Below are 13,991 nucleotides of genomic sequence, written 5' to 3'. Positions count from 1 at the left end.
TAGATTGCAAATAAAATGCTCACACACAATAGTATAAGGACTATATCAAAGTATGAGCATTGAATCTGGAGACTGTAAGTAGCAGTATGATTGACTCTGATAAAAGGATCTTAAAAGGTGGTATGGCCACGCTAGAGTTCATTAAGCCAGTGAAGAGGAAAAGGCCAAGAGCAGTATGTAAAATGAACTTACAATGAATGTGGGCACATGGAGGGAGGGATGGTGTCCCGCTGGGGGTAAGTTACAGGATGTTTGGCAGGGCGGAGGGAAGTGACTGAGGATGATGTTGAAATGTAGATTAGGGCAAGTTTGCATAGAGCCTTCTATAGCCTTTATTTGGGGGCACTGGGGAGAATCAGAAATCTCTCTGGCCAGGAAGACAGTGGAGAGTTCTGACTTGAAGTGAGGCGTCATCTGAATTGTCTCATTAAAGACTCATCTGGGTTCCTCTGCTCAGGTAAGATAGTACACGGGCAGGGCAGGAGAGAAGAAACCTCTTGGCAAGTCATAGTAACTCAGTCTATTCTGAAACGACTTCCACCAAGGGGGTGGGAGGAGAGGTATGGGTTGAGAGAAGTGGTTAGATTTTGGATTTATTTTGAATATGGACCCTACTGAACTTGTTGCTGGATTATACATGGGGTGTGAGATAAAGAGATTTATAAAAAATAACTCCAAAGCTTTGCACTAAGCAACTAACACAATGGAGCTCATATTTACTAAGAGGGGAAAGACCTCAAGAAAACCAGGTTTTGGAAAGGAGTGTAATAGAAATGTGGTCAAGTTTAATATATTAAGTTGCCTGCTCTCTATCTGCCTCCACATCAAAATGGAGACCCATGTCCAATGGGCAGTGGGATGCTTGGAGAGGTCATGGGAGGTTCACTGATAAAACCTAAGGAGTGAATATTTAGATAGAGAAGAAAGAGACATGAGGATGAGCCGTAGGAGCATCCAACCTTTATAGTTTGGGGAAACAAAGATGAGAATCAGCAAAAGAGACTATAATAGAGCGGCTGTTGGAGAAGGAGGACCAAGAGGGAAAGGGGAGGTGGAAAGCAGTTAAAGAAGATGTTCTAAGAACAGAGAAATAGTCAAAGAAAATTAAAAAGCTCCAACCTAGTATGGAGTTACATGATTGACAGGTAGAGCAACACTGATGTTAAATTCTTACGCTTTAAATTTACTGAGAAACATCTGATAATTCAGATGTCTCTAAGAAAACAAATGTTCAAATAGGCATTTTCCCTCTAATAATTCAGTTACATCTATAATGCTTAGTTCACAGATTATTGGCATACTATCAAGTTGAAATGGCTTACCAAGAAAACTCTAATTTAATATTACTTATTAAATGCCATTTTCACTTTGCAACAATGGTTATACTTGAAATATTAATTATACGAGGCAAACATTTCATTTAAGTTCTATTATTTTTAATTTTATTTTGAAATCATAGCATGGTGTTAATACTTCAAATTCTAACATTAGCTTGGCTTATGAATGGCAGCACAATCTAACTTATACAAAACAGACCTCTTTATTTTTTTGTCCCAGGATCATAAAGATAAATAAATGGGCTTTTCCTTCTTCCCGGCTACGGAAGAGTCGTGAGACTTCTGGATCTGAGTGGATAGGCTCCTTGGGATTTTCTGGAGATTCAGAGCTTTGGTCTGGAAAGATTCCAGCCTCATTTAGTTTCATCACTCGTGTCTCCAGTAAGGAAAGGACGGCTCCAGAAATTGCAAGAGTGGAGAGTGGTCGTAATTGTATGACCGGGTATCTCAGTTTGCTGGAGTCAAAAGGGAGTCCTGGGACGTGGGAATGTCAGTTTGATAACCAGGACTGAGGGGTTTCAGGAACCTTATTTGCTAAAGCCAGAGAAATCCTGGGAGACTGTGACTAGTTAGTTACCCCACATGTGAGACTGAAACTTTTAACAGGTTCTCAGAGAGACAGAGACCCATGTCTCCCTCCCGCTGGGGTCCCAGAAGTGGCAAACTTCACTGTGTGGTTATCTAAGCCTTGGAGATAGCAGGACAGGTCTAAGTGTTCCAGCCCGAGGTCCTCAGAGAGAAAACTGTGAGATGCATCCCACCCAAACCAGAGCAGGAACACAAGGGGAGGGCAAGGGTGAAGACAATGACCACGGCAAGGCAGGACCGGGTCCTCCCTTTATTCACCACACAGAACTCATCCGGGGTCCCCCTACAGTCCAAATTGGGAGGAGCTTTTTAAAATAAACCCATAGTGGACTTCTTGTCTACTTTAATGAGTGAGAGGAGCTTGAACGGGAAATAATTTCACTTAGGAAGATGAGAAATGGGACTTTTTTTAATACTTTAGAGTGGAGCACATTGTTGACCATTTCACGTGCTTGCCAATGTTCCTTACAGAATTGTCTTATGTATTTAGGATCCAACGTGAAACATATGCACACTTCCAATAGGATTAGTGGAGAAGATTTCTTTACAAGGCTTGGATCTGGAGAATCCCAGGCAGAAAGAAGTGTGGTTACCAGGAGCTGGTTACAGAAATCTGGAACAGGACAGGTATGGACATAGCTTCTTGAGAAAAGTAGTGAGTTTTGATGGACGGACACCGCCAACCCCAGGGAACTTGGCAGGGAGGGAACAGGGCCCCTCAGTAGACTGACCACACTCTCCTCATCATCTCTCACCTCCTGCCAGAGCTCCCTATTGGATGAACCCACCTAGGGAACAGAGGACCCTTATAGTCCTTTCAAGTCCATCACTAAGATCACAGAGTAGATTGAGAAATGACAGAGATCAGATCTAAAATAGCAAGGGAAAATATCCAACAAAGAATGTAGAATTTTTCAAATGGAAAGGTCCTTAGAAATTGGTGGAATAGGTTCAATTCATAAATGAAGCAACAAGGACAGAAACAGAAGGTCGGTCTCAAATCTTTAAAGGTCAAGATAGAAACCTGAATTTTCTGAGTCACAGTCCAGGCTGTTTTTCTACATTATGCCAAAAAAAAAATGTTTTCATACCTTACTTTCATTTTTTCTTGCAGAAACCTATTCACTAAAAAAGCCTCAGAGTCAATGTCATATTTTTCATCCCTAAAATGGTATATCTCAAAGTATATACAAGACTTGGGGAATTTATTAATAGTAATGGGGGAGGGAAGGAATTATATCCAAGTGTTACATTAAACTACATGAAATTGCCAACATTCAATCCCTTTTTATCTATAAAAATGACAATTTCAGGGGCTGGCCAGGTGGCATAGTGGTTAAGTTCGTGAGCTCCACTTCACCGGCCCAGGGTTGTATGGCTTTGGATCCCAGGCACAGACCTAGGCCACTTGTCGAGCCACACTGTGGTGGCAACCCACATAAAATAAAGGAAGATTGGCACAAATGTTAGCTCAGTGACAATCTTTCTCTCAAAAGAAAAAAAAAAGAGAGAGAATCATGACAGAACATTGAAAAAGAAGTGTTTGCTGGGTTCCACAAGAATTCAAAAGGGAAGATTTTTCAAAGGCCAGGAACACAACTAAACATCCTCTAACCACACGATCCAGCAATCACATTCCTTAGTATCTACCCCAATGAACTGAAAATTGGCGTCCACACAAAAACCTGCACAAGCAAGTTTATAGCAGCTTTTCTTCAAAAACCTGGAAGCAATCACGACGTCCTTTGGTAGGTGAACAGATAAATAAACTGTGGTCCATCCAGACAATGGAATAGCATTCAGTGCTAACAAGAAATGAGCTGTCAGCCATGAAAAGACATAGGGGAATCTTAAATGCATATGACTAAGTGAAGGAAGCCAGTCTGAAAAATTGTATGATTCCAACTCTATGACATTCTGGAAAAGGAAAAACTATGGAGACGGTAAAGACATCAGTGGTTTCCAGGGGTTAGGGAGGAAGGAGGGATGAATAGGTAGAGCACAGAGGATTTTTAGGGCAGTGAATTATTCTGTATGATAGCGTAATGATGGATACATGTCATCATACATTTGTCCAAACCCATAGAATGTACAAGACCAAGAATGAACCCTAACGTAATCTATGAATTCTGAGTGAGGATGATGTGCCTGTGTGCCATCATCAGTTGTGACAAAGGTACTATCCAGTGGGGATGCTCATAGTAGGGGAAGCTGGGCATGTGTGGGGGCAGCACGTACAGGGGAAAGCTCTATATTTTCTGCTCAGTCTTGCTGTGAACCTAAAGTTGCTCTGAAAAATAAAGTCTATTTAAAAAAAAAGGCCAGGAGGGTATAAAATGGGTAGGAGAGGAAAACGAACATAACCTCATAACATGATCAACTTTTCTGTTTTGCCAAATAAAGATGGTACATTACACATCGACCATCTACTCTCACCCTCATTTCTGAAGATAAAGGACATTTGTGCCTCACAAAAGGGAGCAAAAACAATTTACTATTGGAAAAAAGAACAGCTTTTTCCTAAGGCAGGTTAGCTGGAGGAAACCTACCTTAAATATTTTTGCTGTAGACCAGTGAAAATTTTTATCATGTACAGGTACTATTCCATGAGCACATGTGTGCAAATTACTGTCTCAAAGAGCAATGAAACCAGAGGTAAGAAACTGTGCAGACTATCACCTCAATTTTATTAGCAACCTCTTAAAGCATTAAATTGACCCGAGTCCATTTTCTTACGTAAATCCTAAATACCGCTCACCAGTGACCTGCCAAGAGATAAATTGAGTCGGAATGTGTTTATGTGCAAATTCCACTTGTTTTATGATGACAGCTAACCCTGTGTGCTACCAAATTATATGACACCTCTGCGCAGTGCAAGTTGAAGGGTACTCAGAGGTTCAATTGCCACAAAATATCTCCACTCCTTTCTCCTTGGGAAACCGTTCATTAGAAATGGGCTAGACAGCAAAGATGGGACTATATTCAGGAGACAGTAGTTCGACTGTGCAGATATGGTGCCCATTAGTAATGCTTTTCAGATGACTGTCTCATATGAACTCCCAAAACCTCAAATCAAGGAAGGAAGATGTCCAGGGCACCTCTGTGCAAGGAGGTTGAGAGTAGAGGATGAAAACACATCTGATTAGCAGCTGGAGCATTCAGACCTCATGGCACAGTCAATCTAGGGTAATTAATTAGAAAGGGAGCCTGCGTTGATGCCAGGTGTGGGGGGGCACGAAGACAAGCTTGTATGTTTGAGTAGAGTCCCACCTCTGTCTTGGACTCAAGTTCAGCTGATTGATTCAAGCCTTTAAAATAATATATTTTTTCATATAACTAGGGAGACCTATTGCCCATCCCTAATAATGAACAGAATTTCCTAAGACAAACCATGCCCTTAATACACATTTTCAAAATTTCAGATAACACTTAACAAGAATCACATCTTTGTAGGGAGAGGCTGAAGAACAGCGATGCCCAGATGAATGAGAAGAAAACCGGCACCTACTCGAGAACTGGATGGAGAAGCCCGACTTGCTGATGAAGAAGTCACTGTCAAACTGCAGCGTGAGCGAGTTGAAGGTGCTGTGAATGTCCTCCGGGAGCGCAGAACCGCTCCACTCCTTCAGCAAGATGTCGCTGTCCACGGGCCCATCCCAGACCTTCAGGATATCATGAGCCATCTCAGTGTCAAACACGATGAAATGAAGGCTGCAAAGAGAGAGCACAGCTGCACGTTCACTCCAGATAAACCTTTCCGTTCAATGAACACATCCTAAGCACAAAAGTCTGATGCACTGAGCTCATTTCATTTGCACAAAACCTCTCCAAAGTCTGTTCTACTGTTATCTGACAATTATGGATGAGGGGTTCGAGCCTCATAGAAATGAATTCACTTGTGCAAATTAGAATATAGCAGAACTTACTTCCACCTGTGATGGATGCAAGGAGATACTGAGCTATATGGTGAGCTATGTATGTAAGGATGAAACAGTTCCTTTGGAGACTGTTAGCTCTTTTTATCATTCAAAGCATTTTAGGGCACGCAAATCAAAGACAAGTTTGACATGGCTTTGTTTTAAGCTAATCAAGGTCAGATTTTTAATGTATAGGTGTCAGTGTTATTCTTGAAATGCCCACTAGGTGGTAGCATCCATACCAAGAGAAAAGATGCAAAGATGCTATCTACAGCAGGAAAATATTGTCTAGCTGTACCTGAGTGATGTAATCTCATATTGTATTTGCGTCTATAAATTTTATTTTCAGAAAAAACTACACTATTTGAAATACCAGCAGGAAAGCAGAAGTGCGTAATATGAACTCCTGTCTTTAAAATATTTTAACATACTTTCATCAGATTTACACATCATTTCCAGAGCAACTTAAAAATCTCTACGTCTGAGAAAGCTCACTTTCAGAGCAGCAGCAGACCTGTTGTCCTATGTATGGCAATTTAGACAGATAAAAGATTTGCCAAAATGCCAACAAAAATCTGTATTTCCTGAATTGTTGATTTATAGTTTTTTATTTACTGCTTCTTGCACAAAGTTGTAAAGGAGATAAAAATCACAATGGTGGACATATGAAAAACTGCACACAAACACTAATTATTTAATTTGAGCATATCATATAGTCAAAGAAAATATCTACCTCACCCTGCAGAAAGTATAAAATGTGTAGTATATTTTTTAAATGTTCATTATGAAATACTATTAAGATAGAGAAAGGTACAGAATATGGCAGACACTTCTATACCCACCACCACCAATGTTAACTCTTGCCCTATTTCCTTCAGATCTTTTTAAAAAATGATGTCTTTCAGATGTAGTCATGCTCCCCTCCTCTGCACTTAGTCATTTCTTCCTCCTCTCACCCCACATTCTGATATTGTGATGGATTACTCACATTTACATTTTCATAATTTTTATGTGCCTATGTGCGCATATAGATCCCCAAACAATATATACTACTATTTTCCGTGTTTAACAACAATTACATGATAGATAACATTTTGGCACGAATGTGCTTACATCATTTTCAAGTTTCTTTTTATATTCATCCTTATGATGTAAAATTCCTCTGTACTGAAAAATGTAGATTTTGTTAATTCGCTTTAAAAGCATGAGTAAATGCTTCGTTCTTCTAGTCCTCTACTAAAAGATAGTTAGCGTCTACATTTCATTATGACAGATGGTGTTGCAATGAACACCCCCATGGACTCATTGTAGGATGTCTCTAGTTTGTTCCATTCGATGTGAGGGAAGAGTTAAGCCAAGCAGAACCTCTACACTAAAACCAACCTCAACAAAGCATTTCATATAACCTAACTTAAGACAGACAAGAAACCTATTAACCTTAAAAGAAAAATGAGTCAAAATGGATTTGACTCATTGAAATTAAGAACCTGTGTTTATGAAAAGACATCCTTGTGAGACTGAAAAGATAGACCACAGAGTATAAGAATATGTGTTAAATAGATAATCAATATAGTTTGCATTCAAAATATATAAAAACTATACACAAATCAATAAGTAAAAGAGATATTCCAGTATGGAAAAAATGGGCAAAAGACTTCAACCGGCAATACATAAAAGAGGATATTGAAAAGGCTAATAAATCCAGAAAAAAGTGTTGACCTTGATCGGTCATCAGGGAAATGCAAATTAAGACTGCATGGAATGGCTACAATGAACAAGACAGTCAAAGCCAAGTGTAGTTGGGAGTGGAGGACCTGGAGATCATCTACACCGTGATGAGAGTGAAGACGTGCATGACCTCTTTGGAAAACTGTTTGACAATGTCTCTCATAGCTGTCCAAAGTGATCTACTAATAGAATATGACTGCAATCAAAATCCTAGGAAGTCACCATTACCCAGAAATTCTAGTGCTGGGTAAATCCCCAAGAGAAAAACATACGTACAAATAATACACGAAAGCATATAGACACGACACCATTTGCAATAACGCCAAACCTGCTAAAAACAATCCACCTGCCCACCAACACCCAGAATGAATAAATAAACTGTGGTGCTTTCATGAGGAATAATCTACCCATGTCAATGGGAGTGAAGGTTGAAGAAATCAAGACACAAAACTAATCACACTGTATAATTCCATTTTACGTAAAGTTCAAATTAGGCAAAACTCATCTGAGGTCAGGACAGTGACTACCCCTGAGAACACATAATTCAAATGGAGCTCAAAGGGTCCATCTTGGGTTCTGATGACATTCTGTTTCTCTGCTGGTTACACAAGGGTGTTCTTTTGTGAACAAGCCATCCACTTATCATTTGTGCAGTTTTATGTATGCATGTTACATGTTAATGGGAAGCTGACATAGAGAAACAAACCTGCCCTGAGTTCTGCCATTTTGGAAAATGTCTCATGACTCCAACAGAAAATATAACAAAATATAAATACAGATAAAGTAACATCCATTTAAAAAAAATACCAAAAGTCAATATGCCCATAGACACTATAACACTAAGTAGGGAAAGTTTAAAAATTGAGTAAAATATAGTATCATCCCTAAGGAACTGATGGTCATTTCAGACACAGGCACATGAGAAAATATAACCCAACACATTCAATTGCAATGCACAGTGTCACAAGCTCTAGCAGGTATGAGGAAAGCTTCAGGTGAGCACAGAAGGGGAGGGGTCCAATTCTGCCTTCTGATGGCTGGGACAGGTCTTGTCAGGCAGAGAGAGATAAGGAAGGGGGCTTCCAGCAAACCTGTGGATGGAGGATTCCTCCACCATCCTGTGATGAGACAGGAAGTGACAAAACAAATAAATATATAAATGCATCACAAATGTCAAAATGTAACAGTTACAAACAAGTATAACAAAGAAAATGTAAAGATTTTTTGTTTCCTACCAGATTGGTGAAGATTAAAAAGACTGGTTTCAGGGACAATGTAGAAATTCTATCTTTTCACATATTGTTGGAGGCCATATCTATTCTTTTTAAAAGCAATTTGGTAATGGCTATAAAAATTTAAATGTGCATCGACAGCAAGTCCAGCTCTAGAAATTCATCATAAAAAGTATCCTCGAGGAGATATATTGGGAGGATGGTAGCTTTGCTGATAACTGAAAAATTGAAAACAACCTAAATATCTCAACAGGGTATAATTTAAATAAATTATGGTGCATTCAGGCAATGGAATATTATTCAACGACTAAATAGAATGAGGTGGAATTACAAGAAAGGACATAAAACTTGACCATGTTAATTGACTAAAAAAAATCTTCAACATAATACTATGGCATAATACTATTTTTGGAAAAATAATTAAATAAATAGGTAAACAAACAAATCATATTTTACACATTTGTGTTTGCATTGAGAAATTATAAAAATATACACCAAATTTCCAACTGTAATAATCTTTAGTATCTAGAATTACAGCAAACTACTTTTCAAGGTTTTTATTTTTCTGCAACACTTTCTAGCACTTCAAAAAAAAGGGAAAACATAACTTTGAATGCCATGCCAATGAGTTTGAATTTATTTTGCACTTAATGAGCAGACAAAATATTTTTCTAAGTAGGCGAGTGAAAGGATCAGCTTTGATTTGCAAAAAAGATTTGCATTAAGACATAAAAATGTTTCAACCATTTGACCTAAAAGATTTCCTAGGGATTTATTCCAAAATGTTAGTTATAAATATTAGCAAATCTTTACTTGCAATGCTCTTTGCCATAAGATTATGTATGATATCAAAAATTAGAAATAGAAATAACCAAGAAGAGACACAATATTTAATTATACACCTACACACTATAGAATATGCATAGGTATGTACAAGAATTTCTCAACATGCTAACAATGATGTCTGGTAGGGGGTTAATGCATGTTTTTTTAATATACTTTTTCAAAATATCTATATACACTTTCACTTTACAGCCATACAAAATAAATTTTATATAAATTTTCTTTTCATAAATATAATAAAATAGTTAATAAATGAAAATATATAAATGCATATATAATACAAAAATAAATATATAATACAAACTATATATAATGTAATATAAAAATATTTAGTAAAGACAATAACACATGTTCTTTAGAGTGGTCATGTTGGATGAGAGAAAGCCCTGTAGGATGTCAGTTAACAGGCAGAGTGAATTCTGCGGGTCTGGACAAGGGAAGTAGCTGCAGTGAGGGGTGGAGGTGGTACCTGGGAGGCTGCAGATGTGAATTAATGAGACGTGATGATCATGTGACTGTGGGAGGGAGAGAAGCTTGTGATACGAAGAAGTTTGCTTTGATGTGTTGATACATGGTTAAGACATCAACAAGGATAATAAATGTTGAGTCCAGAGAAGAAAATACCTTATTTTCAGATGGGATCATAAGAATGACATTTTTGTCGAGGGGTTAACATTTTAACTGGGTCCTAAAAGATGAGAAGAATCCAGAGGTGAGGCATGGAGGAGAAATTGGGAGACCACAGGTCAAGAGAGAGAGCTGGGATCGCAGAGATTGGGATCAGAGACTCACCAGTGCTTCATCTGTGCTGAAACATAACGTCCCTGTGGGTAGTTGGAGATAAATTTGTAAAGGAGAGAGTATTACAGTTCTGGCTAAGGAGCTGATATTTGCTGATTAGCAATGGGGGTGTCTGAGAGATTGAGAGGGGTGAGGACAGATTTGGAAAGGTCAGTTGGGAGAAGATTAAAGGAAGAGAAAAATAATGTAGATGTTACTTTAAGAACTGAGAATAGCAGATAAGAAGAAGGAGAAATAAACAAATGTAGGGCTGACAAGGCTTTGATTTATAGGCAACTAATGTTTTCTCAGTTCGTATTATGAAGAAATTTAGTGTAATTCACCAAAAGAATATTGAGATATACGTTAAATATCTTGATTTTTTTTAGTTGGTAAAATATTGGAGATGGGGGAAGGAGAAATAAGGAACAGTAGAAGATAATACTGAAAATTAAAATCTCCAGCCACTTGGAGGAAGATAGACATTAACAGAAATAGGGAATAAGGAAGTAGAAACAGGCCTGAGGGGAACGACAATAATAATAAGAACAATAATGAAACTGAGGTGTCTGGAGTATATTTGTGAGGGGTTCAGTGTCTCTCGATTGGCAGCGATGTCATTGTTCCCACCATCAGCCATTTCTCCCATAACTCCATTTACATGTGATTCAAATCTCACGGCCAGTGTCATGGCTTTTCATTTCTTTCTGCACTTTCATCTTTGTTGGCTGATTAGCCACTTTTGCAAAATGTCAATTCAGTTTATCACTGGGAGACAAGGAGGCAACACAACACCACGCTTTGCTGTCTGTGCATCAACTGAACACAGATGCCCAGTGACCAATCACCCACAGGCTTTGAAAGAAGACATGTGATCAGTTACTGATTGCGATGTGCATCTGTTATTTGTGTAGTGACTTGGAAACTGAAGAGCTAAAAGTGATTTGTCCTTTATGCGCTTTCTCACAGTTGATCTACAGTGGTAACCGCAGTTAGGATTGTGTGGTTGGGGGACTGGTGTTAAATAAACTATGGTAACTGAAATTGCATGTTTTGGGATCTTGCAATGTGAGGAACGCCTGCAGTTTTCCTCTCTCTCCATAGCTCTCTCCTGAGGGCCTGGTAAGGCATGCCAAACCCAGTAGTGTTGGTCCCATGCTAAGGAAGACTAGAGTCCAGCCAGAGACACTGGGCAGGCTTTGTAGCAATACTGTTCTGTTTTCTACTCATGGCTGTGTTCTCTTGACTGGCTAGTTCCTCATCTTATCTACAAAAAAGATATGGGATATCCCATTGTGGTCTCAATAGAAAAGGAGAAATTTGAGACGCTTTGCTTCCTGGCCTCAAGCCTGTTTGTTATGTCAGCAGAAGACTCCCACCTCATGCTCCCATCACATTTACTAAGCCTCAGCATGGAGACTGGAGATAAATGTCCAATGGAGGGAGATCACGTGACTGCTGTTTTCCTCTTTTGTCTATTTTCATAGGGATCTTGAAGTCTGGTCAAAAACAAATTAAAATCTTAGATCTCCAAACCAGCTCTCATCTTAATTTCTCCACAGCCCAGCAGGGCCAGAAAACCAATTCAGGCACGTCAAGGGGAGACAAGGATCGCCAACCCACATTTCACTCCCTTTAAAAGTCTGCACAGGGACAGTTTTGACAATCTTGATAAATTTTTGATATGCCTCTGATGTTTTTAATACTGCATGAGCTTTTTTCAAAGAATTCCCCTCAACTCTTTCTCCAAATGCCATTTCCTGTGAACGATAAGGAACAGAAACACTTTCAAAGTAAGTTTTCCAGACAATTACACTTGCAGAAAAGCAATTAAAACCCAGGAACAACGTACACATGCGATCATGTGAAACACAGCCTTAATGCTGCTTGCTGAAGATGTTTCCAGTGCTGTTACCTTTATTATATAAATTACAGCTGTGTTCCGCAATGAGATACGTTGGAGAAGTGTTTACAGATAACTCTTAATGCGGCTAAATTTACTACAATGTCTCATAATTAGGCTTTTAATTAAATTCGGCACAGGTAACTGCTCTGCAGTATACATGTTAAAATTACAAACCTCGTCCAGGTCCAAGCGCCCTATAGCAATAACTATTTTGGGGTCTCCCATTACCTGAAACAAAAAGTTACAGCAATACGCAATCAGAAATTACTCTGGGCCTCAATGAAATCAAAGTAGGCCCGGGAAAAACTACCTACAGTGTTGAAACCAGCCCTTTTACAGTTTCTGAGATCCTGATGCTTATTTATTTTTTGAGAGTGTAAAACATTTACATCAAAAAATCACAGCATGAATGTGTACTAATGAATTCCATTTATATTAAGAATTTTTTAATACTTAAATTAATCCCTGGATTCCTGTTTATATGACTGATCTATTCCTCATTTTCAAGTAAATGGTGTAGGTAATATTAGCTATGTTACCAAAGAAATACCTAAGACTTAGTGAACCAGACAATAAAAATCAAAGCTAAGATCAGACCATATTTTTTGGAAGATTAGTACCATTTTAAGCCTAAAATTGCATATTACGGTCTTTTGGGGATTTTTTGTGTGTGAGGAAGATTGACCCTGAGCTACCATCTGTGCCAGTCTTCCTGTATTTTGTATGTGGGATGCCACCACTTCATGGCTTGATGGGCAGTGTCTAGGTCCATGCCTGGGATTTGAACCCATGAACCCCAGGCTGCCAAAGTGGAGCATGCAAATTTAACTACTACACCACTGGGCCAGCCCCTATTATGTACTTTTAAGTGTGTTATTTTCCAAGCCATCATAGTAAAAATTATACATATTTTCTTTTTTTTGAGAGAGACTAGCCCTGAGCTAACATGTGTGCCAATCTTCCTCTGTTTTATATGTGGGAAGCCTGCCACAGCATGGCTTGATGAGTGATGTGTAGGTCTATGCCCAGGATTCGAACCCATGAACCCTAGGCCTCTGAAGTGGAGTATGCGAATTAACCACTACACCACTGGGCTGGGCCCAGTACATATTTTCCTAATGAAGAGAAATTGCTGAAAATATTTTGGGATGAAGTTGAATATCGATTGAGTTGATTAATTATAAATACTGATGCCACCTTCTTAACTTCCTTATTATAAAGGAGTTCATGCCTTAAATTAAAAAGATCTGTTTACAACTTGGGTAAGGTAAACTCTCATATTTGAAAGATATTTAAGAGGAAAAAGAAATTCCCAGAACAACAAATTGGTGTACACATGTCTTTTTTTCTAGAATGTTAATGGTTAAATATCAAAGTCAGCTCATAATTTAAAACTTGTACATTTTTTATTACTTCAACTCATGCTTTATTAATTTCTTTTCTCTTTTCTTGTTAAAATATTAATGAAGTCTTAGATTCACCTGCGAAGAGTGAATTCATCACTCTTGGTTTGCATTTTGGAGAACACAGAGCTCATTCTAATTCTCAGCAAACAAATCATGGGGGAACAGGCAAGAAAAACAAAAGCGTGAAATTCTCCTAAAAGAAAATATACCTTGTTTCTGTAAAGTCATTCCATGATCACAGATGATTCCTAGGA

General features: G+C 38.5%; 1 protein-coding gene across 2 annotated transcripts in view; it reads right to left on the bottom strand.

Annotated features, from left to right (window-relative positions):
• CSMD1 (CUB and Sushi multiple domains 1) overlaps positions 1–13,991 on the bottom strand; it is a 1,833,881-nt gene that overhangs the window by 288,172 nt on the left and 1,531,718 nt on the right. For both annotated transcript variants that reach the window (XM_023630572.2, XM_023630573.2), the window contains exon 26: positions 5,434–5,636. In XM_023630572.2, coding sequence (XP_023486340.1) covers positions 5,434–5,636 — 203 coding nt within the window. The remainder of the gene's footprint in view (positions 1–5,433; positions 5,637–13,991) is intronic.

The sequence above is a fragment of the Equus caballus genome, chromosome 27 (genome assembly GCF_041296265.1).
Source record: "Equus caballus isolate H_3958 breed thoroughbred chromosome 27, TB-T2T, whole genome shotgun sequence".
Taxonomy (NCBI): domain Eukaryota; kingdom Metazoa; phylum Chordata; class Mammalia; order Perissodactyla; family Equidae; genus Equus; species Equus caballus.
This window is presented reverse-complemented; position numbering and strand designations above follow the sequence as displayed.